We start from the raw sequence: 27,022 nt of genomic DNA on the forward strand, positions 1-27,022 counted from the left end.
CTGATCAGAAGTGGTAGAAAAAATTCCAAGCGTTATTGTTTTCTTGTTTTATTTCGATACATTTTTTGGACCCAATGAAAACTGGTGGGCCTTAGACTGTAGTGAGTCTGGACACTAGTCCCACTTTGAATTTTGATTGGAGAGCAGGAGTATCGCATTGACATGAAGTGCATTGAGCCGTACAGAAGAGTCATTTCTCACGGAGGTGTGCAAACACGCGTTTCAAATCAGTGTCCCCTTCATGTTTTTTAGCTTCTGTTTATTTGAAATCCGCTGGTGCCCTCTTTCTTCTCCCCGCTCAGTTGTGTGTTATTTTGTTTTGTTTAGTGTAATCCTCCATTTAGTTAATGCAAGCGTATTCTTTTAAGATCAAGCACTGTTTTACTTTTTGTGTGGTTTAATTTAATGAATATTTCTTTATCTTCCTGAACACTGCTGAGCCATCTGTGTCTTTATACACTGATGATTTTATTGAAATTTAAATTGCGATGCTGTTAATCATTGGGAATCACAGGATCAAAAAACTGCAGTAAAAGGGGGTGGATGTTTTACGGAGGAATGACTGGAACAGTTCTTGTCTTAATGAGTTATAATTGATCTTGTTGTTTTTATAATGGACAAATCAATCCTAGGGGTTTTTATTTCAGAAAATAAAAAAAATAAAAAACGCAGGCAGGATATGGATATGGACTGTTTGCAAATTTGAGATGTCCACAGGTTTTTGTGCAATGAGAGTCCCAAACTGACTGTCCTCTTTGTGTCTGTGTACATTTTCAGGTTATTATGCTGAGAAGAATGCCATCATAGTGTTTGCAGCATGTTTCTTACCAGACAGCGACAGTGACAATTACAATTATGTCATGGAAAACCTTTTTCTGTGAGTAACATATCAGTGCATGCTCAAATGCATGTGGACATGCTGAACAAAATGTGTCTACTCCTGATTGTCACACTCACATCTCATTTCAATAATATAGGCATCCAGTCAACAATCTTTATTCGTTTACTATTTTAGGGAGAAATTTCTAAGATTTTGAAGCCGCTTGATTAAAACCGGTTGTATATTTTATTGCAGTCATTATGGATAAACATACACCAGTCTTAACACAGTATTTTCTGTTGTCTCTGTGTGTGTAGGTATGTAATAAGTACCTTGGAACTGATGGTAGCAGAGGATTACATGATTGTTTACCTGAATGGGGCCACACCTCGGAGGAGGATGCCGGGATTTACTTGGATGAAGAGGTGCTACCAAATGATAGACAGAAGGTAACATTTACACATATTTAATATTTAATATCCTCCTACAGTTCAATTTGTGTCCACTGATTATTTATTTTGACTTGATATCACACGAATGTTGAATATTATTGACATTATATCTATCAAAATCAATGTTGTTATTAATCACCGACATATCGAAATATATAAGACTAAGACAAGACTGCAATAATCCCCCTAAGAAAACTTTTTGAAAATATTCCTTTTTTTGTTTCATTATTTGTTTTTTGTTTTTCTGTTGACAGTTAATTTAAAGATTTATGTGAAAAATGATCCAATTCAATTTTATTTATAAAGCACATTTCATGCACAAGGCAGACTCAATGTGCTTTACAAGAGGTATACATAGTTACAATACAAACATTTACATAAAAATCAGTTTGGAATCAATTGAAAGGTATAGGTGCAAGTAAACAATCATATGTATGCCATTTTTACCACATACACACTTAAACTCACACAACCACACAAGCGCACACACACAGCTCAGCAGTATACACTAAAAGCGGCCTCCCCTTCTTTGGATCTGGTACGAGGGATGAGTAAATTGCCACTGCCTGTTGACCAAAGTGTTCTTGCTGGGGTGTAAGTGATGAGCATATCTGTGATGTACTGAGGTGCAAGACCATGTAGTGCTTTATAAACCAGGAGCAGTATTTTGAAATTGATTCTTGTTCTAACAGGTAACCAGTGCAAAGATTTAAGAACAGGTGTGATGTGTTTATATTCTTTGGTACCAGTCAGAATACGTGCAGCTGCATTTTGAATTAGTTGTAACCTCTGAATACTTGAATTCAGGAGTCCAGTGAATAAACCATTACAATAATCTAATTTACTTGTTATAAATGCATGGATTAAATTTTCCGAATCTGATTTTGACAAAAAGCCCCTCAATTTGGAGATATTTTAGAGATGATAAAAAGATGATCTTGTAATGTGATTAATATGACTTCTGAAATTTAGATTGCTGTCGATAATTACGCCCAGATTCCTTGCTTCAGTTTTGCTATGAAGAGAGAGAGAGTTGGGATGTTTTACGATTTTTAGTCTCTGAGCCTGTGCACCAAAGATGATTATTTCTGTTTTGTCTTTGTTTAGTTGTAAAAAGTTTTCTGACATCCATTGATTAATATCTTTGATACACTGAGTAAGGGATATTATGGGTGATAGGTCATCTGGGTGTAGTGAAATGTAAAGTTGCGAATCATCTGCATAATTATGGTAACTAAGATTATGTTTGCGTATGACATGAGACAGCATGTAGCGATTGAATAGCAGTGGTCCAAGAATTGACCCTTGAGGTACCCCACATGTAATGTTCATTTTGTTTGAATTGAATTCACCAATGGAGAAATAAAACTGCCGATCATAAAGGTAGGTTCTGAACCAATTTAGAACTGGGCCAGACAAGCCAACCCACCTTTCAAGCCTTTCCAATAAAATTTTGTGGTCAACGGTGTCAAACGCAGAACTAAGATCAAGTAGAACAAGAATCTATATTTTTTTGGAGTCTGTGTTTATACGTAGATCATTCTAAATTCTAATAATGGGTGGGATTTATGGGATTTATGTTTGAGATATCACATTTTTTTAACAAAATTGTGAAAGAAGATGAATAAGACCAAAGGCAGTAATCCAGCTGTAATTGGTTCCAGTAAAATCTGAAACGTGTAATTTAGATATAACTCCTTTGAAAAAGTAAGTGAACGTGCAAATTAACTTCAGTTAACTGCAAAGTTGGAAGAATAACAGATCTTTGTTGTGATTGAAAAAGGAAATGGTTCATTTCAACAGCAGCATTTACCATTAATTTTACAGTATCTGGCCGTCAACTGAGCTCCCAGATCCATTTTTTAAACAGGTCCAACCAGGAAGTATAGTGAAAGCTATTAGTTGAGTTACCACCTCTACCTCTCCTCTTTTCACGCAGACTGAAGAAAAACCTGAAGATGTTCATCATTGTTCACTCTTCCTGGTTCATACGGACTTTACTCGGAATCACCAAACCCTTCATAAGGTCTCGTTGTCATTTACGACAACATACTCTAAATCTCTGACGTCATTCAGACCGCTCATTATGTATGAACTTTTTTTTTTTTTTTTTTTTATTATGTCCACACTGCCATTATCAGGGTAGCACGTGACATTGGCACAGTTCAAGACCTGATATCTTTATAGCTCATTCCTGGATATCTAGGAGACAATTTCCCGATTTCTGTTATCAGCTCATTTTGCACTCCTATTATCCTCATTGTTGAGGAAGTTGACATTCCCTTTACTGTTATTTTTTTGAATGATGAATATTGATTGGGGTCAAATTGACCCCGAGGATAATAGGAGGATTAAATGAAAACGCTGAAAAAATAACGTTATGGTTTCTGTTTTCTACAGCTCCAAGTTCAGCAGTAAAATCAAGTATGTGAATAGTCTGCGAGAGCTTGGAGAAATTATCCCAATGGAGTACGTCCACATTCCACCCAGCATCGTCAAGTGAGTGAGACTATATCAGAATTTAATGTCTGTAGCTGCACCTTTTTGGCCCTTTCAAGGTGGAAATATAGAAATACCTGCAATGCCGCATTTTCATCTTGTGCTTTCCTTGTTGGATTATCTTGAAACATACAGTATGAAAATGAACCCTGTTACCAAATGAATTCACCCTGTCCTCCTTTACCCCACTGCAGTTCTGTTAATCATTACTCCAGCATTGCCCGTTTAAATTGAATATTAAAAACAGGTGGTTGATATGTAATCTTTAATTACATACATATACAGTGTACCAACTATGTTTCTATGTGGTGTGTTTTTGTTCTGTGTTGACTTTGTCTTTGATAAAAGCCATGGTAAAAGTTAAATGCTGTAATTCGTGCTGAAGAAATGCACTAGAAAGAGGAAACAGGGACCAAAACCTTTAGTCCATTTGCCCTAATTAGGCATGTTTACACATCTCTCACTCTGCTCCAAGGTATGACGAGGAGAGGGGTATACACAAATTTGCATGTCTGAGGTAAACTCCCTAACCTTGGTTATGTTGTTCAATGCTTCCTTCAACGCTGCCAGGAATGTTCACATGCTGGGACTAACCTTTGACTGACCTGTGGCTGTCTTTGCGTAAAACATAAAGCAAGACCGATATATTGATTTCCTGATTGAGTCTGTGATGCGGCCTTTTCTGTAACTTGGTTCATTTTTTTATGTGTAACATTTAAAGTTAATTTAAAGATAATCAACGTATAGTAAATGGATTGTTGTATCTTGCACTAACAACCTGATTGTAACTGCACCTGACTAACTCACTAATAGATAACAGCAATTAGCATGAGGCATTTTTGCAACATGCTCTGCCCCGTAACCATTAATACTAAAACGAAGTCATTGGCAGTCAGTGAGGTACTTTATTGACACTACGGCCACATTGTAACAAGTCTTTTTTACGCATACTGGTTTTAAAGTGCAGTATATTGTAGTTACTGAATGTTGTGATAAGAAAAGACATTCACCTGAAAGTTCCACACTTTTTGGTACAGATTCACACCACTTGTTACCAGTGAAGTGGTGTCCGTTGAAAATACAGTAATATGCAAGATACACAGGATTTTATGTATGATTAGTTAAATCGGGATCTACGTTTCATTGGGGTTAAATGGTCTGCTTGCAGCTCACTTACAACTGAGCATGTATAGAGGCTGAAAACCACAGACTAACTCGTACCCAGTGCTTCTGACATCTAAAAAAGTCTAACAAGCAAATGTTAAATGGTCAAATATTGACTATTTGAGGAAAATTGTTGAACCTTATGCATTGCAGTGCACTCCTTTGAACCTGAACCCTCTTACCAATGCTTGTTGTCCTCAGCTTCTTTTGTCTTTCAGTGACAGTGCTGGTAAAGACTATAAATCCCCCGTAAATGCATGACAAACAGTTGCCCGATCACTTCACAATGTCCCTTACTAACAGTTGCTCTCTGCCCTCTAACCCAATGCTAAACCAGACTGGATACAGACTTGCAGGACACAGCAGCTAAGTAAGTGGTAAGCCACCGTCCTCTGTAATTGACGATAACAGAGATAAACCGCTGGCATCCCCAAGTGTTCATTGGATAGGGAAGATATTGCCAACATAAAGTCTATGCTATCTTGTAGCAACTTTTTATCTGGTCAACTAATCTCAGTGACAAATTATCGATACATACAGGGATTGGAACTAGTTTAGTGTTGATACTGAAAAGTTTTTTATGTCTCCTTTTAGTCAGATGCGAACTGATCTGTTTAACGAGGGAAGTAGAATTATTATTCCAAGAATTCACCTTTGTACAGTTGAGATAGGCTTCAGCAACCACCGTAACCTTAGTGAAGATAAGTGGTAGTAGAAGATGAGATCCAATGTTCACCTTTGTGTTCTTATTTTTAACTGCTACAACTTTATCTATATAGCACCTTTCGTACAAATGAACTGCAGCCCAAGGTGCTTCACACATAGAACAAATATATAAAAACAAGCCCACAGAAGCCTCCCACTTCCACCCCCACGCACACACACACACACACACACACACACACACAATATTATATGACTGTAATTTGAGCTGTGCTCTGGCCACTGTTTTTGATTCTCACATTCCATTTATTTTTGTTATTATCATATTATTAATATTAATATTATATGAAGTCAAGTGCATTGCAGTAATTTCTATTCTTTTTCATCTCCTTTCTCACTCAGAGTCGACAAGGGGAACTCGGCTGTTTGACAAGATCCCTGGCTGATGCCTGTCTTCTCCATGCATATTGCTGTACTCTACTACAGCATGTCTGAATATGAAAGTCAGCGTGCAGCATGGCACGTACAGCAAATAGTTGTTAGGGCAACAACTAGCAGTGGGTCAGGCAACTTCTCTTTCATGAAGGAAAATGAAAATGTGAGGGTGCTATATAGACAGTACTCTAGTTTGTATTGCAGAGACCGCCACTGTGCTGAAAGGAGGGTGCTCTTACATTAGGTTTAGTTTCTTTTGCCTTTCATTTGAGCTATTAATATTAATATGTAACAGATTTTATGGGTATCGTTGAATTTCCTCACTGACTTATTGCATTTATGTATTCATAAAATGAATGTATTAATAATTAACCCATCATGTTGCTAAATATTAAGTTTGTAAAGGCAATGTGAGGTGCATCATGCATTTAACATATAACCAAATACAAGCCAACAGAAGACATATTCAACTGCGTGTTCTCGCAAGTTAACATTTGTGGACGATACTGTAATGTAGCTCTGTCAATAGACTGTAATGTTGAGTGAATCTCTATTTAGACTACAATTTAAGGTCATCAAGGTTTACAACACTTTATTCCATACACAAAATGATACAAACATCTTTGTACTTTACAAGCCTTACTGTACAGGCAGGACACAGTGGCCGAGCTATTTGTGAAGAGTTTACAAAGGTGCAGACGCCACCTGTCACAGTGAGGTTTAACATTGTGTCACAATATCGTTCAGTGCCTCGTCAAATCTTTTTAAAAGAAAAAAAAAAGCTGTCAGTAGCCCTTATGTGTCACTGTGAAAATAAAGCAACTTGATATAAGTAAGCAAAAAAAGCTGATATCAGCAGCTGCAGTAATATGTTGCATGCTTTCAGTTGTTGAAGTGTACTCAGATCTAATTACTCACCCTAACGCAGAATAGTGCGCTGTTATAATAATATTTAAAGATGGTTCATCTGAGTTGTGTGTGAGAAAAAGAGAGGCTGTTTGGAAGTGGAGAGGAAATAAGGCGATAGTGTATGTTACAATGACAGGGCACGGGCTAGAAGGTGTCCACCTCGCAGTTTTGGGCACGTCTGTTTTTGTTTCTTTATATTTGTACATGTTTGTTCGTGGCTGGCATAGTATTTATTTGCTGTAAAATATGTAAAATGATTCACTTCATTAAAATGTGTTCCTCCCAACTAGTCTTTTCCTTCTTTTTGTAAAATAGAACGAATTTGTCAAAAATCTACAGTGGCCCTGAAGGTCAAAACACAGCGACATTTCAGAAAATGCATTAACATTTCAGAAAACGCAACAACATTGCATTATTATTATTATGTGTTTTTGTAATGTCGTTGTGTTTTCTCAAATGTCATGTTTTTGTGAAATGTTGTTGTTTTGACCTTAAGGGCCACCGTAGATTTCAATTTAGCCTTGCAACCGGCATAAACATAGCGGATATACATACACCTAACTGGTATGTATAAATAATTGACAGATTCAAGTTTTCAACTTTAAACATAACTAAATGTAGTAGGGACAGTGAATCATTTTGGCCTCAATAAATGGCTGATGGGGGCGAGTGGCACTGTTAGCTGGTTAGCTTCTCTTCCGCTAATATTCTCGTCTCATCCCATTTTCTGTACCGCTTAATCCTCACTTGGGTTGCTGGAGCCTATCCCAGCTGGCATCGGGCCAGCACCCTGGACACGTCGCCAGTCTATCGCAGGGCTAACACAGCACACGCACGCCTAGGGTCAATTTAGAGTCACCAATCACACTAGCATGTCTTTGGAGGTTGGAGGAAACCGGAGTACCCGGAGAAAACCCACGCAGACACAGGGAGAATCTGGGATTTCACCTGGGGACCGACTAAGCTCTCAGCCAATTGCAGGTGACCTGACAGAGTCAGTGTGTAATATGTGGCCCCATGATTGGCTCAGCAGCAATAGGGGCGTGGCCTAAAGTGTACAGGAGGCTTAGATTGACTGTTGAGACAGGTCCTGTATCACCTGAATGAGTGAAATACTGACTGAAAGATAAAGTCTCCTGCCTCCATTTATCCCTTTACTGAGATATGTTGGATTCACGTTAATGTGTATTTAAAGACATTTAAATTTGTGGGGGATAACTCATCTCATCTCATCTTCCATGCCGCTTAACCTCACTAGGGTCATGGGGGTTGCTGGAGCCAATGCAGCTGTCATCAGGCGAGAGACGGGGTACACTCTGGACACGTCGCCAGTCAACCAACAATTTCGACCCCACATAGGTCTTCAACAGGGGACACGTTGGGGGTCCGCGGATCCAGTGTTGAAGACCTATACTCTAAATTATCTGTAGGAATACATATAAAATGGCAAAATTTTGTTTTGATTCAGGAAAACCTCCACCTAATGCACCTCAGCCAGCGCCTTTTGTCTCAGATATCTCTCCAAGCAGTAGACAGCAATGGGATCTGTGTCTATGTCAAACTTATTGGCAAAGAGGTGATACTGCTGAAGCAGCCATTGCAGGTCTCCAGCACTGTTCACACATATTGACCTGACATGGTCGCCCTGACATGGTGGGTACACTGCTTCCAGTGAATCCTGTGACCCCTCGTGCCACGGCCACCTCACCAGCCGCGCAATTGAACTCATATCTGTTGTGTCGTATTTAGAGTGGGGCCTCCTTGACCCAGGAACACCAGGCATCCGCTGAATGGTTGCCCAGAGGAACTCATCAGGACTGTAGGTGTCTTTGGCCCATTCGATCAGCGCATGTATCCGTTTGTCTTCCAACACACTCTGAATGTAGCCTTGGTTAGCCACAAAGTAGGCATTTCCTGAGAGAATGGGCAAGTTGAAGGGAGGCGGCTCCTTTTTCTTTCCTGTACCCTGAGACAGTTGAAAATTAATTATATGATGGTGACGGTAAGAACTCTTTTGAAATGGCAAAGTCACTTAATTAAATTTTGTTATGTAATAGGTTATAAAAAAAAAAATGCATATATCAATATCCAAAATATGCACCTGGATTGTCCCGTTAACTATCTGGTGAACTTGTGTTACCCTCCACCTCTTCCCCTCGACCATGGTTTCTGACTCCATACTGTTACCACCTTTCAGGAACCGCAGTATTCTTACAATCTCCAAGTTTGTTTTCAGGGGGAAGTCCTGGCCACAGAGGTTGAGGAAATATTTCCATTTTGTACTGCTGTTATAGAGGTCGGCCATGCAGTTAAGGTCAGCCTGGACGCGCGGCCAGGCAGCATAGACCACGCTCACAGGCTCGCTGACCATGAAGACATTTGGAAAACAGGACACAATGGCTGTGATGGCAGAAATGACTGAGGCCTCTGATTTTTTGTCCACATGGACACAATAAATATTTTGGGGAGCATAAATCGCTCGTAGTAGGTGCTCAAAGTTCTGCACCTAAAAGCACACACACACAAAAAAAGAGATTTCAATTCTTGCCCTGTATGTTTCATACACTCACTGTTTTTTTATAACTACTAACTACTATGACAGTAGTGTGCCCCTGTGAGTGAGTTTTTTGTTGTTGTTGTTGTTTTAGACCGTGCATACCTTGTGATGTACAACAATAGAGTAAGCCAGAGGGAAGTCCTCTTCTTCTTTGCTTAACGGCGATGTTACGTATTTTCTACTTGACTTGAAGTTCCTGTTTATAAATGCACAATTGTGAACAAACAATTTATGTACATTTAAATTATGGTTTAGAGTTACACATTAACTGAAATCTGTGGGTCTGAGCAACGCACCTGCAGTTTTGGGTGGCATTTATATAATAAGCATCAGGGATCTTAGTGCTCCTGCGGAACTCTTTAGAGATGGAGAGTAGTTTGGCTTCATCCAGTGCTTCCCTCTCTCCTTTCAGTATTGCTGGACAGTTGTACGTTTGCTTTACAGCTCTATGTTCATGCCTGAGCGTGTGAGCAGGACTCTGGTCTGTTTTCGGCCGACAGAGTAGCAACAGCATCAACAGGAGTCCCAGTACACAAGTGAGCTTCAATAGCAGCCTCCTTTGTTTCAGTGAACGCATCATTTGAGAGCAGTTCAACTACAAATCAATCTACAATCCTAGCTGAGGATGACTAATCAAGGTTTGCTTTATGAATTTTATAGCTAAAATACAAGCTACGTACTGTTGTTATGTTCTGCTTCACTGTCCTAAGTTTTAAGTGCATGAAGTAATGTTTGACAATGTGTTGAAAAATTCCTCTTATTATGAAGCCAGCCAGATTAGTCCATCCCCTCCTGGAAACAAAATAAGACAAACAATATGAACACCTCACATTAGTAGCCATAACTCAGGTAAGCATATACCAAAACCTTATGCTTCCATATACAGTAGATCAGAGGTCTTCAACGTTTTTCAGGCCAAGGGCCCCCAGGAGACCCCCTACCCATTATATGTGTTCTATATTAAGCTAAATGACCAATGATATATATATATATATATATATATATATTATTGTTATCATTTTGCATTCAGTATTAAGCAATTCAAATAATACACAGCTTCAAATATTCATTTGTTTCTTTTTTTTAAATGTGTAACAGTAAAGTGACTGTAACATCTCCTGCCTTCATTTATCCCTTTACTAAAATATGTTGAATACATGTTATGTGTATTTAAAGAGGATATTAACAAAAAAAAAAAGATTTTTCAATTTTTCCATGCCACCATTGCTTTCAGATGCTGCCATCAGACAAACGTCACAAGGTTCCACTGGCCTTGTAACCATTTTTAAACAATCTTTCATGCAGTCTGCAATAGCCACCAAGAACAAACAGAAATAGACACATGCTGCTGTTAACAGCTTCCTCCTTTTTGTCAAACACTGACTTTTTTTTTTGTCTGTTTTATAATGTTGTTCTTTTTTATGGCCGGTCAAAGATCTCTTTTGAAAGAATGAATTTCTATCACCCGTACAGATAATAAAGTTTAGTCTAATCTAATCTCAGGTGTGGTAAAGCACACAAAAAATTCAGCTACGAAAATGAATACAAGTTAAAATTGTGCTAAATAACTAAAAAGAATAACAAAACAGATTGAATATAATTATTCAACAAATAAATGAAGTCACTCTAAATGTAAATCAAACAACAATAACCAACAATAGTCTCAGAAATACAGCTTACAAATGATAAATCTATACAGTACTTGCCAAGTACTTAAGAATTTATGTTTGTCATCCGGTTGATAAGTTATGTGTGTTGGTAAGGTTGTTCAAACTGTGAGATAAATTAAAGGACTTATCTTATTACTTATCTTAACCTAAAATTTTAACTCGCAGTTATTTTTGTGAGATGTGTAATAATGTGTCTCAGAAGGTGGAGTTTAATAAATAATAATAAAAAAAGAAAACTGGGGTGGGGGCTACCCTCCATGCATTTTAATATACAAATATAAAGTTGAAATTTCAGTGTCTAATTCATTTCAGTTCAGTTTTATTTATATAGCGTCAATAACAATACACATTGTCTCAAGACGCTTTACAAAAACCAGGCTGCAACGTCTAGAGCAAGCCTGAGGGCGACAGTGGCAAGGAAAAACTCTCTTTTAACAGGAAGAAACCTTAAGCAGAACCCAGCTCATATCGAGGGACCCATCTGCCGAGTGCAGAAAGTGTTAACAGCTAATATGTAAGAAGAGTAAAAAAAAAAAGTCTGAAACAGGTAGAACTGGACTTGAAGACCATACTCATTAAAGCAGTTTCTTCTATTCTACTTAGATGAGTGGTGACGTGTTTTCAAGAAACACACTATGATCTGGATGACTGAGAACGATCACAGGCATGTAATAAGACAGTTTTTATTTTATTGTTGAAAATAAATAAGAATGAATTGAAATAAGAATTGCCATTTTGCTGAAATAACAAGCAAATAAAAATGCTTCTTACCTGAGGTTTTACAGACAGACGATCTGATGCAAGTCTCCTTTCTTAGTCTCTGTCTCTGTCTCTGTCCCTCCCAGCTGTCTGATAACTCAGACCTGGTGTTTGCACAATCATCTACTCGCTCACTAACCGTTTCAGGTGCTAATGGGTGTAACTTTTTCAAAGTGAAACATTAATTATGCACCTGTGGAAAATTGCAAAATTGTGTGTAGACATAAGAACTGAACAAATTGCTAATGTTTCAACAAATTCTTTCCATATTCATACAAACTGTTGACATAATCTGCTAAAAAATTGTGCATAACTTGCGTGATAACCCCTACCTTTATACTTGGTGTGTGGCTGCTGTTGTGTCAGGTCAGCAGGTATTTTGAACTTTTTATTATTTTATTATTAATATTATTATTGTTCAAGATCCAAGATCACTTTATTGATCCCTGCCGGGAAATTGTTTAGTCCAAGTCTCAAGCAAACAGAGAACATAATTGTGACCAGACATAGAAAAAATAGAATAAGATAAAAATAAATAATAGTGTAGTGTAAGAATGAGGTGGTAATTACAAGAAAATATTCTGAAAATATACAGACATATACAGACATGATATATATATATATATATATAGATAGATAGATAGATAGATAGATAGATAGATAGATAGATAGATAGATAGATATTAAAGTGTCTTAGTCCAAATCCAAAGTGTTTCAGTGTTTGTTAAATAAAGTTGTTGTTATTGTTGTCATTATTGTCCAAAAATATTGCTGGATAATAAAAATGAGATTACTACATTTGAAATTAATTTTTAATTTTGGTCTGAAAGGTCGGTGGTTTAGTGAACGATTGGCCTCATGCCGCCCTCTTGTGGTTTTCTTTATCAATGGCCGAAATAAGTTACAAACCGGACTGACCATTAAATCGGTGAGTTTTTCATGAATTAAAAACTGCCGAGCTCCCTGATGGGGACAAGATTATGGATTATCACAATTGTGATTTTTTTTTTTTTCCAGAGAAACAGACAAGAAAAAAAGACATGTTAAAAAGGAAGAACAACTACAACTACAATGTATGTTATGTATTATTATGTAGTGTAGTATAATATTCACGTTTTTGTACATGGCATGTGTAGAATATGGCCGACTCTTCGATTTTCAAAGTATCAAAATAATAATAATAAAATTAAAAAATAGCGTCATTCTCTTACATATACATAGAGTCGTGAATGTCTCATTGGTTAACCTGATATTTCTTGCATCACCTGAAGGCAACATGTGATTCCCATTATATTACGTAGTTCGTGACATCAGTCGGAGTGTTACGGACGCAGATGTTTCAGGGTTCAACACACATGTAACATCATTCAGCATCCGGTCTTCATTTTTCATCATCATACTGAAAGTGGACCTGACCGTCGTCATATTGCCGGAGCTGCACACACGGCACCTCCAGATTAAAACGCTCCAGGAACTGTGCGCCTTTAAGGAAGCTAGGTGTAGTTAGCATTGCTAGCATAGCCGGTGAACTTTCACCACCGCCGCTGACTGAGTGGGCGAAGACGCAACTTATCAAATTCGAGTGAGCAAACCGGAGCAGGCAGGTGGACCTAACGTCATAGCCTGGACGAACTTTGAACTCAACAAAGTCGAGATTCGAGCTTTCGGAAGACGACACATTAGCTGTGTGAGCAGTCAGTCCACTTCCTTGTGTCGTTCGAGGTCAATCTGTAGCGTTTGTCTGAAAGACAGCCAGCTGTTACCGGGACACTAGTCATGAAGAGTCTTCCCTACTTCTGCCGCGGAGAGGTCATTCGAGGATTTGGAAGAGGAAGCAAAGAACTCGGTATTCCCACAGGTACGGGTGTCATTAACTTTTCTAAACGTATCAGTAGGTTCCCCTATAAGATAAGATAGTACTTTATTGATCCCCATTGGGGATATAAACCAGTGTATGTAAATACCAGCAATGCCTGTTATATTAACCCATTAGATTGCATTGTAACATATAAAGATATCCTTTACACGACCTTCGACTTTTCTCAGATGATGTTTTAAAATATTTGATTGCACCGTCCATACCAAATGTCCCTTTACCGCCTGGTATTGAACAGCACCGATAACGACACTTTTTTACGCAACGAGCGCTCCGTTTACGGACTGCCGTAAATGGAGTTATTATGTCACCATGGCTGCTTCTAGAACTATGTAGTAACGTCGTATCAAAATTAATGTGAACGATAAAAATATGTATATATCAAAAGTTTACTCTTTGTTTTCTCAATTTATTCTCCTTTTTACACGGTCACTTATCTGTTTATTAATTCTTAGGTGGAACTGTGAGACTTTTTAAAAAACAGTGCTGTCTTTTCAAAGCTGGCTTACTTATTATTTTTTTTAAATTATTATTTTATTCTGGCTTTAAAATTGTACTGGGGCATTGTGTGCATTAAAAAAAATCACAAAGGCACCGTGGAAGGGAACAATTCAAAACCATATGTTTAGTTTTCAAAACACACTTCTTAAAATTATTGCATACCATACTTAGGTGTTAGTGTTGAGCATAAGCACATGCTGAACATGAGTTTATAAAACCTAAAGAACATACAAATAAATGTATGTTTTTTGTTTTTTAATAATAAATGGAATCTATGAGCAGTGGAAAGGTGTTTCTAAAGTGATAGTCCTCTAGTTTTATAATGTCTTCCTATTTTGCAAGCCTCTATTTTCTTGGATGGCAACCTGTCTTTTCCTTTTCCTGACATTTCCCTCTGATCTGATCTCCAGCCAACTTCCCAGACTCAGTGGTGGACAACCTTCCAGCAGATATCAGCACGGGGATCTACTATGGCTGGGCCTGCGTTGGTAATGGTGATGTGTATAAAATGGTGATGAGCATTGGCTGGAACCCTTACTACAAAAACACCAAGAAATCCATGGTGAGTACAGGATAAGTGGCATTCACTGCTATCTGTGCGGTGTTCAGGTGAACCAACAAGTGGCTACGTTGCAGATCTACTCATAGGGCGGTCTTCAACATTTCAATCTATTGACGGTCACAAGGCCACTTCTCCCTCCACAGCAAATCTGATTTCCATGGCCTGTTGAACAGTAATTGCGCAGCTGACTTCTAACACTGCCGTGGGCCTGTGTGCCTCAATGAATGAACTGAAGTTATTTTTGTACTGTCGCTCTTCAGTCAAAGGGCCAGAAAGATATTGGAACAAATTAAATTGAACAGAGCTGATAATAGTTGTCACTCTTGTGATAAAAGAAAAAAAAAACGGCATTAATCTAATCAGAAGTGGTAGCAAAAATTCCAAGTGTTATTGTTTTCTTGTTTTATTTCGATACATTTTTTGGACCCAATGAAAACTGGTGGGCCTTAGACTGTAGTGAGTCTGGACAGTCCCACAACATATTTGCTGCATTAAATTATTTTTGAGGTAATGTTTAAGACGCAGTGGCTCTCTTCAACAGTTGGTTAGTTTTTGCTCTTATTCCAAGTGAGACAATATTCCCACTAAGCTGTTTATTTGGCTAATTAAAGTGACTTATGATAGACCACTAATCTTCCCGTTTACCTGCAGCAGGATTTATTTGGTGGTGATTTGCTGGTCTGTGCAAATACAACCTCCTTCTTTCATTTTTCCGTAGAAAGTACAGTAACTGTATTTGCATAGGTTTTGTACACAGCTACTCAGGACGTTAATGTGCATATAAGTACACGGCACATATAACTCCTTAATTAAACGCATTTTAGATGCAGCAGTGGGCTGAATGCAGCCCATTCTAATGAAGTCTGGTCTGACGAAGCCGTGGATGTTGGCATTTGCTCACGTGATGAGTAAATGTAAATGTTTTTGTGGTTCTAGGAAACTCATGTGATTCACAAATTCAAAGAGGACTTTTATGGGGAGATTCTCAGCGTCGTCATGGTGGGCTACATCCGTCCAGAGAGAACCTTCGACTCGCTTGGTAGGCCTTCCTCCCACGCAAAAAATTTTGGGCTGCAGTGTCCGTAGCCTGGTCTAAGAGACATGTCATGGGCGAAATGTTTTCGTCGGGTCTCCATATTTTACTTCCCTCTCTACTGCTCACTTCATGTCTGCGCGTCTGCGTCTCTGTCCCAACAGAAGCCCTCATCGCGGCCATCAACAGCGACATCGAGGAGGCCAAGGTGAAGCTGGAGCTCCCGGAGCATCTCAAACTGAGAGGCGACAACTTCTTCACTAGCACGGCCGGCTCCTCTTCAGTCTCGCCCACCACAGCGTCCGCGTCACACACCATTATGAACGGTCACTGACAGCTGGCTGGGACAGCAGTTCTTTGCTCATGCACTCACATAGACCAGGATGACAGTTTGTGTATACATAGAGGTTTGTGTAAACAATGCACAATTTCTTTTCTTATGTCTCCACGGCTGAGCACGGACTGGATCCTAAATAACCCATCACTTTTATTATTTTTCTTTTACTTTGTCATTGTTTCTGTCTTATGCTTTTGTTGCAGACCACCAATCACTGAATAGATCATGTTTATTTGTATATAATCGCACCAGATTGCCTCTTTGGGCTCTTGCTGGTCAGACTGTATATTTGATATCTTGAACAAGATAAAGGGAGTCCGGGATGATGGTGACTACAAATACAAGTGGTTTTGTAATCTAGTACATAAAGAACATAAAGTCAACTCCATCCAGCTAAGGTGAATGAGATGTGGCATACCTAGTTCTTTTCTGTTGAGGTTTGTTTCTGCCTCAGATGGTTACAGAGGGAGTCTGGGCATTATCATCTGTAACGAAAACGCAGGTCACTCTTGGACGACATTATGCAACTATGGGGCAACTTGCAAGGCATCGGTGTTGAAAGAACTCGTGAAATTCTGTCCCCCACCCAGTCAGTGTAACACTAGCCTCGATAATCACTGCCCCGTTCACTGCGTGAACTTCTTACATTGTAGAGATTTGATTTGGATTCATTATGCAGAAAAAAACAGATGAATACTGAAGTGTATTTAAAAGCCTACAAAATAGTCATTTATTTAATTAACGAAAGGATAACGAGTCCTTCACCATCTGGTCTTTTTCAGTCAGGAGAAAATTGTAGAAGAACACTAACACTAAATACAAAAGCAAGGCCTTATGCAGGATTGAGCATTTGCTCTGTGAGTTTGTTACAGATATTATAACACTGATATAAAAAGTTTTTACATTAGCAGGAAGTTTAAAAGTGTGTGGACACCAATTGCCGCCATCAAACTGTGAGAAGCAGAAGTCTGAACAGGAATAAACCTACTGTACGGCCTCGTTTCCATATATCTGTATTTCTTCTTTTCCTTTATCTTTCAAAATGTTAAAAAAAAAAAACTCTTAAAACTGTTGCCAGGACCCCGAAAGAGCGGCGTCTCTTTACAGTTTTATACGCCTCTCTGTAAAACTGTCACATAACTACAAATATCGACAATTATTTGTATCCCTGTAAAAATAGTTTTAAAGGAAGAAATGTGTAAGTCTACTTATGTGATTTTTTTTTTTTTTTTATTTTAAGTCAGAATTATATTTCATAGTTTATTTCATGTTTGTTTATTCTTGTGTTACTTTGATAGTCCTATAAGATATAGGTGCATTTCATGACTGTTGTCATTTATCATGCAACAGTTGTTATGATCCCGTCACAAGAAGCACTTCTTGATGTTTTTCGCCAGCACCTTTGTTTCAATGTTCTATATTTTGTTTTGGGACTGAAGTTATTAAACGTGCTGCTTCGTCAAACCTCTCAAAGATTTTAAGAAGGAAGATTTCATTACGCCCCTTTTTGACCCGGCTGTGTTACTGCAGTAACGTTTTCCAGTCTCTTTTGTTGCAGTTTATTTATTCTAGTTTACACAGGGACCAGGGTTATTGCAGCTGAAGGTTCAACAACTCTTTTACGTTTTCATTCATGTGTTTTATATAATTTAATCGAATAAACAATCTGAGCAAAATGTATCTGGCTGTTTTGTTTTGTTTTTTTTGATAGGTTAAGTTACTAAAAACATGAAAAGTAAGATTTACGTTTGAAAATCACAAAAAAAAATCTGAATGAATCATGAACTTGTCATCACTGATGCTGAATAATAATGATAATACTGATAGTTAAATAAATTCCACTAATCTCACAGATCAGGAAACAAATTAAATTAAATTTGCTTTACTTATTTATTTTTTAATTCTCTTACATAAGCTTAACTGTCTCTGTAAGTTACTAAACTCAAGCTGGTTAAAAACAGATCAAACTCCATTATAAAATAATCATTAACAGCAGATTTTATTTCAACCAAGTGCCAGAAAACAAATTATTCACACACTTTTCAGCGACAGTGAAGCAGACGTGTTGTGAGAACCAAATCAAAACATTAAGGCTGAGCAGTAGTAGACTTTTCTTCTTTTAAGTGCATGTTTGAGTAAAAATCCCTTGTGCGGCAGTATGCTCTGAACACAAGCATAGACGCACAACATCTCGCTGTAGTCTAAACACCAGCCTGAGAAGATCGAAACTGTGCCACTTCACAGTCGCAAATCAGACTGTGGGAACTCCTTCAGTGCAACAGAGACACAACACAGCAGTACACAACTCTGATTAATACATGCTTTCAACCGCATGGCAAACAAATATAAGAAGTGTACAGAGAATATCATTCTGTCCAGCCATAGAGTCCCACGTGATTTGATAATGAATGTGTAACTTCCAAACTATGATGCATACCTGCAAACATGACTGTGTTAATATGGAAGATCTTATAATTAGACAATAGTTACTGTATCATTTGATGATGTAAAAAAAAATCAAGCTCTTCTTAAAATATAATTAGACCAATCTAAGGATAAAACTGTATAATTCATCAACTAACCAACATTCTTGATTTTCAGGCAGAAGATCAGTCGTTCACGTCCGACTCAAACCTGACAACTGGCTAAATTAGCAAAGTGAATCAAGGTGACACCAGGGGTTTAATCAGACTGAATTTACAGATGTGGCCGAATATGTCACAAGTGTGAGAGCTGTGATACCCCTTTTTTTTTTACTTTTGTTTGACTTTTGCAGCCATTCACGCACAAAGGTGCAAATAATCCTATCAACGGTCCTGGGCAGCCAAAGCTTACTATAAGACACAAAGTCAAACACAAAACAGTGAGATTAATGCCGAAATGGCCAATCTTTCATGTGCACGTGTGGTTAGAGGACAGCTGCAAGAAAAAAAAAACAAAAAATAAAAAAAATCATGAGCCCATGACAACGAGGTTTCAGATACCAAGGACAAGATGTTTGTTATACCCACAATGTATCATGAATATGAACACGTGACCCTGCTAACGTAATCTGGAGGGACTTTCCAAACAAAAGACACATCTCACAACATATTTAGACTGCAGTGACACACAGTGTATTTGTCCACCGCGCGCGTTTGTTTCTATTTGTACGAGAAGCTCTCGTCATCATACTCGAGCTCCATCTCCTCGTCGTCCACCAGCCCGTACTTGAACTTCCGATACACGGTTCCATCTTGCGCCATGTACACGATGTCGTCGTCCTCCTCTTCGTTGTCTTGGGGATCCAGCATCCGGAGGCCGCACTCCTCGGCTGAGGCGGCGGTGGACTGCGTTGCCACGGACCCATTGGTGTCCAGTTTCTCGTAGCCTCCGGCTTTGCCCGTGAGGGCCGCGACGCCGGGCGAGTTCGACCGAACGTAGAGGAAGATGAAGACCAAACCTCCCACGCAGAGGATGAGCAGGACGCAAACAGTGGTAAGGACTTTGGCCGTGCTTCCTTGAGCCTCTGCATCGTCCCCTGACCTCACCACGAAGTTGACGCTCAGGACGCACTCCACTGAGATAAAGGAAAGGGGGCAAGTGTTAAGTTCCAGCGAAATGCTGCGTTGTCTATGGAGCTAAAGGCCGGGAAAGTTTGAGGAAATTCCTTGTAATTTTGAGTCATTCTAAAACAGTGGTTCGGTGGGATTAGATAAATTATACAGAACAACCATTGCAAATGGCAGATGCCCAGAAATAAGACGTATGACTCACACGCACATAAATACAATTTTCCACAAACAAGTAAAAACACAGCATCTATTCACAAATCAAGGAGGGGAATATTCACTGACATCAGGGGGAGGATGGGTATGTTAGCATGCGTGCGTTTCGCCCCAAGTCTTGGGTTCCACGGTGTGTCATTGTTTACCATGTGACGACTTGCAGTCACAACACTCCCGGGGCATTGCTTCACCGTTGTGGAGGGTGTCGTTTCCACAGCACCTCAAGCAGCGACCATCCTCAGACAGGATACGGGCTGGGGGGCACACAGTGCACTCCCAGGTGCTGGGGCCTCGGCAGGCCAAGCAGGACGGGTGGCACGCTTTGCAGTTTACTTTGTGGCTCTCTGACCCCGAGTCCTGGAGCAAGAAAACAGTCACGTGTTTGAGCCCTCCTATAGCTTTTACATGTTGCAGATTTTTTGCATGATGCAAATGTGAAAGGTTAGTTGAATATAAACAAAAAAAAAAAGCCCTGTGTGTCACCTGTGGAGCAGCGTAGGTGCCTATGAGACACTGGGATTGACAGAGGCCGTGCATATACGTGTAGCCCTCGTAACAGGACAGACAGGAAAGACCGCTATCACCTGGAAGGAGAGACATATCACATTCATAATCACATCCGATCTGGAATTTCCAAGTGAAAAAGGTCGTACTTATTTTGTTTAATGTTTAGAATTGACATTAGTACTACCAAAAACTGAATGCCAAAACCGGCTTCCTGTACCACTGCAGGTCTTGCAGGTAGGGTGACATTTGTGACAAATTGAGGACCGCTCGTCTTTGAAGTAGCCATCCGGACACTTCTGCAGGCACTGTCCCCAATGCGTCATGTAGACATAATCCGTCCTGCAGCTCAGACAATTTAAGTTCCCACGGCCCGAACACCGGCTACAAGAGGGGTCGCAGTGATCGCAAACCATGGTGGTCTTGTTGCCAAAATGACTGGAGAAGAAGAGAGAAAGAGACCCGTTCAGACGGCGGCGTCGTTTCAGAAGAGAGCAGAGGGCGGAGGAGACGATATTCCGCTGCTGACCTCTCTGAGCACGTCTCGACGCAGCTGCCCCCCTGCTTGAAGAGTCCGGGCTTGCATTCCACGCAGTGTCCACTGTGGTGGCCACTGCAGGACTTACAGCTGAGGTGGCAGGGCACACACTCCCGCTTATCCGTGTCCTCGGGATAGTAACCCTCAGGACACTCCTGCACGCATGTGGTGTCTAACCAAACAGGGGACAACACACAATGGGAGAACTTTTCAAGGAGCGGATTCACATAATTTGCAACTCATCGACTCGAAGCTTCGAAGCGATGAGAGGCACTTGTATCTGGAACTCACTCAGTAGAAAGAGTGGCTCGTTGCAGCTGAGGCAGTTGTCCTTCCCTGGCCCCGAGCAGACGTGGCAGCGTTTGTGGCAGTGCTGGCACTCGCCATCGCCATCCAAGTATGAGTGCATGGGGCACTGGCTGTACCACACACAGTGCCCGTTGGTATCTAGACGCCAGCTCTCCTCGCAGCTGAGGCAGGATGCGGGCCCATGACCAGAGCAGGTCAGACACGAGGCGTCACAATCTGGAAAAATAAGAAGCCCGGCTTAGAAAATGAGGTTAAAGCAGATCCTGTGGTATTTCTGCAAGATCACGTTAAGTTTCCATTTTTTTTTCTCCCCGCCTTGGCATTCATTGTTAGTCGTGTCATGGAAAGTGCTGGTGGGACATTCCTCCAGACACTGTCCTTCGTAGCGAACAGCTCCGGAGTTGTGACACAGGATGCAGTCGTCGGTGCCTGGTCCGTCACATGTGGCACATTGAGCATGGCACTGCATGCACTCCTGCTGCTCCTTACTGGGGAAGTAGCCTTCAGGACAATCATCCACACACTTGTCGGCGTGGAGGAAGTAGTATTCACTACACTCTGGGTGAGAGGAGGACAAATGACGTAAGGTTAGGCAGCACATCCTCGGATTATTTCCTATTATTCTGTATTTCCTGGCTGTCCAGTTCCAACAGTGTGATTTATTAATTTAAGGATTTACATTACTGTCCCAAACAGAGTTTTCAAAAATCATTCAGAGACTAGAACAAAAACTCTTCTGTTCTGTGTCTTAGGTTCCATCACTTCAGCTATGCTGGTTGTATATTTCCCCATCTCATTTTCTCCGTAATGTCTTCTGGATTCATCTTTTATTCTTGTCATCTGTTTTTTTTTTTGTTTGTTTGTTTATTTTGTTTTGTTTTTCTGGTCCACACTTCCTTTCTCCCTGCAGCTATTGAATTTAGGCTTAATGGCTGAACAATTTGCAGTCCAGACAGCAGAAAGGGAGCACTCCGCATTTTCCTGTCCACCCCTCCTCATGCACCTTCTCCACCTCTATTTAGCTAATTCGACATCAAATTATCCACCGAGCACTCACTCTCACACAGGCCTTCCCGATTGCACTCCAGACAGTGAGTCGGACATTGACGGCATTCTTTCTCGTGAACGTAGTAGGTCTGTGGGCAAAAGGTTCTGCAGGAGTGGTCCAGCAGCAAGAACTCGCTGTCACAGCTCAGGCAGCGCGTGGGACTTTCTTCGCATGTTTCACACTCTGGAGCACACGGGTGGCAAACGCCATCTCGCGGAAACCCCCTGGGCGGGAGTCAGAGAGAGAGGAGGGAACAAGTGCGTTACGACGGCGCATGTTAACGTGTAAGTCAGGGATTGAGAAAAGACGGAGACGCACTTGTGACACTCCTTCACGCACACGCCTTCTTGAAGGTTAAGTCCGGTGTGACACAGCTCGCACTTTTCGGCGCTGTGGCATACGAAACATCCCTCGCTGCAGTTCTCACACTGGTGAGATGTGGTGTTGACGAAAGTCCCAGATGGACAGTGAGCCACGCAGGTGTTCTGAGAGGTTAAAACTTTATCTGAAGGTAAAAAGACACAAATAAACAAATAAAACAGGTGAACGACGCATCGGTCAGCGCAGGTCAACGTCTTGCTATCCAGTTGTGTGTATACAAAGCATGTCATGGCAGCCATTCTTTATCACACATAGCGCATAGACAGAACATGTTCACCTGGGGAGCAGCTCATGCACTCATCCTTCCTTGTACCAGAGCACGTCAGACAGGAGGTGTGACACAGCTTGTCTTTGTCCTGACCTGATGACAAAAAGAAAGCAGACAAATGAGATAAAGCGATAAAGAGCCGACCCACAGCACGTCATTTTAAAAGCAGCGGCGTGCGACGGCTGATTTAACACGCGTCTCTTTACTTGAGGCATGGGACAGGTCATGCTGATAACATTTAACACTGTGGTAAAATTGCCGTACTGCTCCTGATGTGTTTCTTGGGGGGGTGCGCGAGCTGTCCGGCCTCTAGACACTCTCTGCCGTTCAGCACAAACCCGTCCTCGCAGGAGTCACAGTCGCCATGTCGCGGTCCTTCACAGGTACGACAGTTGGGGTGGCACGGCTCGCACTCACTGCTCTTCTTGTCCAAAAAGAAACCGTCCCCACAGCGATCCACACACTCTCCGTCTAGACACACACACATCCCAAGTGAATACTTCTTTCCCCCTTTGTACCATAACATGTATTATTTCTTTTGTGAAATTAAACAGCTTGACCCTCATGCTTTAATGAGTGTGAACATTTTAGTGTGTATCTCTTAAAAAAAAAACATTAAAAGTCGTGCAGTGACAGTGAAACTTCTGGTGAAGTGTCCATGTAGCTTATCATCTCATATTTACACCACAACCTAGCCCCGAATTCCAAATGGTTCAAATGTTACCAAAGACATAAGCTCCCTCTTGACACAAGTAGCACTGGAACTGGTCGCAGATTTCACATCGCTTGTCTTCACACGGAGCGCACACCATGGCGTCTTCCACGCCGTACGTCCGATCCGGACAGGCCTGATGACATTCAGAACCTAACCTGGAAGGGAGAAGGACCACGGTTATGATGAGCTGGTGGGAATGTGGAGCTGTGACTCAATGAAACGTTCATCTGAAGGTACTCACTGGTAGTAACCAATTCTACATTGCAGGCAAACAGTTTCCTGCGTCTGATCTCCTGAGTCACCTGGGATTAAAGAGAAAAAATTAAATTGTTTTTGTTCTTGTATTATATAATGCACCAATCAGCTACGCGATTAAAACCAACAACAGGAGAAGGGAATAACATTGACCATGTTGTGACAATTCAATGTTCTGCTGGAAAACGTGTGGACCTGTCATTCATGTGGATGTTACTTAGTCATCTACCGCCCATCTAGACCAGAGACCCCCAAAACTACAAAAACCATCACAAGTTGTTGACCTGGCCTCCAAATTCACTAGATCCCAAAATGTTCAAGTATCTGAGGGATGATCCACTGAGGACCCTCCCCTCGACCTATAGGACCAAACATCCTGTTGCCAGACAAACCTACGCAATATTAGGATGGTAGTCATAATGTTATGCCTGATCGGTGTATAGCACTTTTAAACTGTATTGATGTGAGACATTTAACCGCTATCATCAACAGATTTCAAACATCTCTCTACAGTGAAATGGGAATACATACATATAAAGACAATACTGACGTGGGGACTGTTCTTGTAATGAACATCTGCTGGTTCCAGTTTCCTTTAGGACCAGTAGGAGGCACTCTGACAACACACATTGGACGTGTTCAGTGCACCGTAGGATAAAACGACGCAGTCAGATCATCAGCCGAGGGTTATCAGTGTCGAAGCAAGAGACAAATCTGACCCAGAAACAAACTAATGCAAAAGTCACTCTCCGACTAAAGTTGCCTAATGTTGGTTTTTAGTATCACATGCATGTTTTAGTCACATGCACAAAGCAGCACTACGCGCATACGTTTGAGCGTGCACAGCGTTCACTGCAGGTGTACTTGCAAGAGTAACGTGAGTGAGAGGTTATGTATTTAGTTTGGTTTCGCTTCTTTATTTTTGTGGCTGTGTGTCGTGAGACAAGGGAAAATGTACGGAGCGTACACTGGTAAGTGACTCGGTTGAGGGTGAGAGACTGTATTCGTGCACACACGCCAAAGGAGAGCTCAAACTAATTCCCGCCGTCAATCAAAACCCTCCGGCTGTTAACTGAGGAAGAGCCACGCTGCCATCCCTTAGTCCAAGGCAATGTCAAAACATTTCCAAGGACAGATGGGGCGAGAAGATTAGCAAACAAACAAAAAGGAAGAAAATGATCAGACAGGAGAAAAAGAACCGGACAAAGGGTAAAGGATGGCGGTGACTACTTAAAAAGACGATCCTCTAGACGTCCCCTTGGGACATTCATCCTCTCCAGGAAAGCCCACATCTACCCCCACACCCCATTCCTCTCGCTGTCTCCTTCCAGCACCCACAACTTAGTGCTGCACTGGTTTGCACTTCAATGCAGTCGACAAGCCACTACCTGTGAAAGCAATTACTCATACAGAGAGAGGCTGGGAGAAAGGGAGGGCGGGAGGGACAGAGGTATAGAATAAGAGAGAGCAAGTGAGGAGCCGGAAATCATGCCTCCAGGCTGTGTCTATGTGAGAGGGAAAATAGCGCCCGCATAAATATTAACTGTGCAAGCCAGGGAAGGGGAGGGGGGGGGGATTTCAACAGAATTTAAACTGGTGTACACATCCTGAAGTATTCACTTGTGGAATGTGCAAGCACTCACACATTTGCAGCGTGCATGCACCCACAAGCTGCATAATGTGCTGGGATCAAGCACACATATGACATGCGCGCGCGCAATCACAGATTCCGGCTAGTGAAAGATGAGGCAAAGTTAAATGGGGTCAAAAGCGGCGACGGAGAGTTTTACTCTGGCCTCGAACCCTCTGACGAGAAACCCTCGAGAAGCATAACGCCGATACGGAAAAGGAAAACAGATGTGCGAGTATCGGGGATCGGAGCATTTAAGTGGAAGGCAGCCTTTTTCCTGAAGCACAGAAATGAGCTGCAGTGCATCAAAACAGCTGAACGCTGGAGGTTGGACGGGCTTTAGCAATGCGAGCAGCCTCCGAGCAGCGAGAGCGCGGCGCAGGAAGCTACAGTATCGCTGTGTTTATCAAGGACAGTCCAACTTGACAAGATCAATAGCAGCTAGATATTTTAGACGGGCACACAAATCACGGCGCATCCCGTGGTTTGTGTAATCTTGAACCAAACAAGCCGACGCTCATGAGTTTAGTAAGGCTCCCCGGTGGCACGAAAAAAACCATCTGGAGATGCGGTGAGTGATGAACACAAAGTTCAGAGCCTTTTGTTGTTGTTGTCGGAAGAAATACTTCAAAGTGCTCCGGCTGACTAGAGAAATGTCAGCAGCGGTGCCCCGAGAAAGTCTATGTGCCGGAGAGGAGCGAGATAAAAGTATTTCGTGCAGGTATAAGTCAACATGTCTCCAGCGTGAGGGAGCTCTTATCATCGGGCCGCATGTGCGCCAGAAATTAGAACCAAAAATGTGACTAATCCAATTTAATAATGTTTTCAAATGTCTAGACAGTGACTCAATAGCGATGTATGACGGGAGGATTAAAGGCCATTAAAGTGATGATGAGTCAGGGAGAAGTGTTCGATGGGAAGATAGGCCGTAGAGGGGTGGGGGGGCCGCATCTTATCACGGACCGTCAGGTTAGCGAAGTCGGTGGTAGATCTCATAGAAGCAGCTCACCTATCACGCGCAACACAACTCCAATCTCACGGGTAAACGAAACAAAACCCAACGCCACGTGCAAAAACAGTGGCTTCAGAATATATTTCTGGTTGTTTTCTGAGCCGTTTTTAACATCAGCGCTTTCACAGATATTAACATAACGACATTATTATTTTAAAAGGCGGCTGCGTCAATCCAAACTTATTTATTCCTGAATCGGAATGACACCTAAATCCTGGACCACCTTCACAGAAAAAGTTGACAACAACCAAAAAAAACACCAAATTTTCTCCACACTGAACTGCCTTTCACGAGCTTGCAGACGGAGGATGACACCTAGCACAGGTATGCACGCACACACACACGTATCAGATGCCAG

The 27,022-nt window shown here is 41.1% G+C and overlaps 4 protein-coding genes across 6 annotated transcripts in view; 2 read left to right on the plus strand and 2 right to left on the minus strand.

The window, feature by feature from the left end:
- Positions 1-135: 135 nt before the first annotated feature.
- On the plus strand, positions 136-7,228 carry LOC125012037 (protein prune homolog 2-like; the record flags this gene model as incomplete). The annotated part of the gene is made up of 8 exons (XM_047591632.1): positions 136-205; positions 778-877; positions 1,138-1,269; positions 3,212-3,298; positions 3,673-3,771; positions 4,247-4,288; positions 5,273-5,305; positions 6,001-7,228. Coding segments are annotated over 8 exons (591 nt in total), but the record flags the coding sequence as incomplete, so codon positions are not given.
- A 673-nt stretch (positions 7,229-7,901) lies between these two features.
- Positions 7,902-12,007, minus strand: LOC125011747 (beta-1,3-galactosyl-O-glycosyl-glycoprotein beta-1,6-N-acetylglucosaminyltransferase-like). Of its 2 annotated transcripts, XM_047591022.1 has the most exons (5): positions 11,941-12,007; positions 9,796-10,291; positions 9,602-9,695; positions 9,044-9,448; positions 7,902-8,908 (listed from the first exon to the last, which is right to left on the minus strand). In XM_047591022.1, the coding sequence occupies exons 2-5, from the start codon at positions 10,077-10,079 to the stop codon at positions 8,423-8,425; spliced, it is 1,269 nt and encodes a 422-aa protein (XP_047446978.1). In that variant the 5' UTR covers positions 10,080-10,291; positions 11,941-12,007; the 3' UTR covers positions 7,902-8,422. The 2 variants fall into 2 exon arrangements, with proteins under 2 accessions (XP_047446978.1, XP_047446979.1); XM_047591023.1 differs by lacking the exon at positions 11,941-12,007 and having other exon boundaries at positions 9,796-10,454.
- A 1,206-nt stretch (positions 12,008-13,213) lies between these two features.
- rfk (riboflavin kinase) lies at positions 13,214-17,917 on the plus strand. Its single transcript, XM_047592579.1, has 4 exons — positions 13,214-13,786; positions 14,716-14,867; positions 15,804-15,906; positions 16,065-17,917. Exons 1-4 carry the CDS (start codon positions 13,705-13,707, stop codon positions 16,232-16,234), a joined length of 507 nt encoding a protein of 168 aa, XP_047448535.1. The 5' UTR covers positions 13,214-13,704; the 3' UTR covers positions 16,235-17,917.
- Positions 17,918-18,209: 292 nt separating this feature from the next.
- Positions 18,210-27,022, minus strand: part of pcsk5b (proprotein convertase subtilisin/kexin type 5b) — a 68,261-nt gene continuing 59,448 nt past the window's right edge. The window contains exons 25-37 of one of the 2 annotated variants that reach the window (XM_047592578.1): positions 24,009-24,069; positions 23,777-23,922; positions 23,317-23,523; positions 23,062-23,145; positions 22,722-22,908; positions 22,413-22,627; positions 21,671-21,913; positions 21,338-21,571; positions 21,038-21,218; positions 20,729-20,946; positions 20,488-20,588; positions 20,151-20,361; positions 18,210-19,796 (exon numbers count right to left, since the gene is read on the minus strand). In XM_047592578.1, coding sequence (XP_047448534.1) covers positions 19,381-19,796; positions 20,151-20,361; positions 20,488-20,588; positions 20,729-20,946; positions 21,038-21,218; positions 21,338-21,571; positions 21,671-21,913; positions 22,413-22,627; positions 22,722-22,908; positions 23,062-23,145; positions 23,317-23,523; positions 23,777-23,922; positions 24,009-24,069 — 2,504 coding nt within the window. In that variant the 3' untranslated portion in view covers positions 18,210-19,380. Of the gene's footprint in view, positions 19,797-20,150; positions 20,362-20,487; positions 20,589-20,695; positions 20,947-21,037; positions 21,219-21,337; positions 21,572-21,670; positions 21,914-22,412; positions 22,628-22,721; positions 22,909-23,061; positions 23,146-23,316; positions 23,524-23,776; positions 23,923-24,008; positions 24,070-27,022 lie in introns of both variants that reach the window. The other variant, XM_047592577.1, reaches the window with a different exon arrangement.

This window comes from Mugil cephalus, chromosome 8 (genome assembly GCF_022458985.1).
Source record: "Mugil cephalus isolate CIBA_MC_2020 chromosome 8, CIBA_Mcephalus_1.1, whole genome shotgun sequence".
NCBI lineage: Eukaryota > Metazoa > Chordata > Actinopteri > Mugiliformes > Mugilidae > Mugil > Mugil cephalus.

Coding starts and splice junctions, on each gene's coding strand:
- LOC125011747 (XM_047591022.1), bottom strand. CDS start 10,079: ATGATGCGTTCACTGAAACAAAGGAGGCTGCTATTGAAGCTCACTTGT. Junction 9,696..9,795: donor AATGCCACCCAAAACTGCAG/GTGCGTTGCTCA, acceptor ATTTATAAACAG/GAACTTCAAGTCAAGTAGAA. Junction 9,449..9,601: donor CTATTGTTGTACATCACAAG/GTATGCACGGTC, acceptor GTGTGCTTTTAG/GTGCAGAACTTTGAGCACCT.
- rfk (XM_047592579.1), top strand. CDS start 13,705: ATGAAGAGTCTTCCCTACTTCTGCCGCGGAGAGGTCATTCGAGGATTT. Junction 14,868..15,803: donor AAAACACCAAGAAATCCATG/GTGAGTACAGGA, acceptor TTGTGGTTCTAG/GAAACTCATGTGATTCACAA. Junction 15,907..16,064: donor GAGAACCTTCGACTCGCTTG/GTAGGCCTTCCT, acceptor CTGTCCCAACAG/AAGCCCTCATCGCGGCCATC.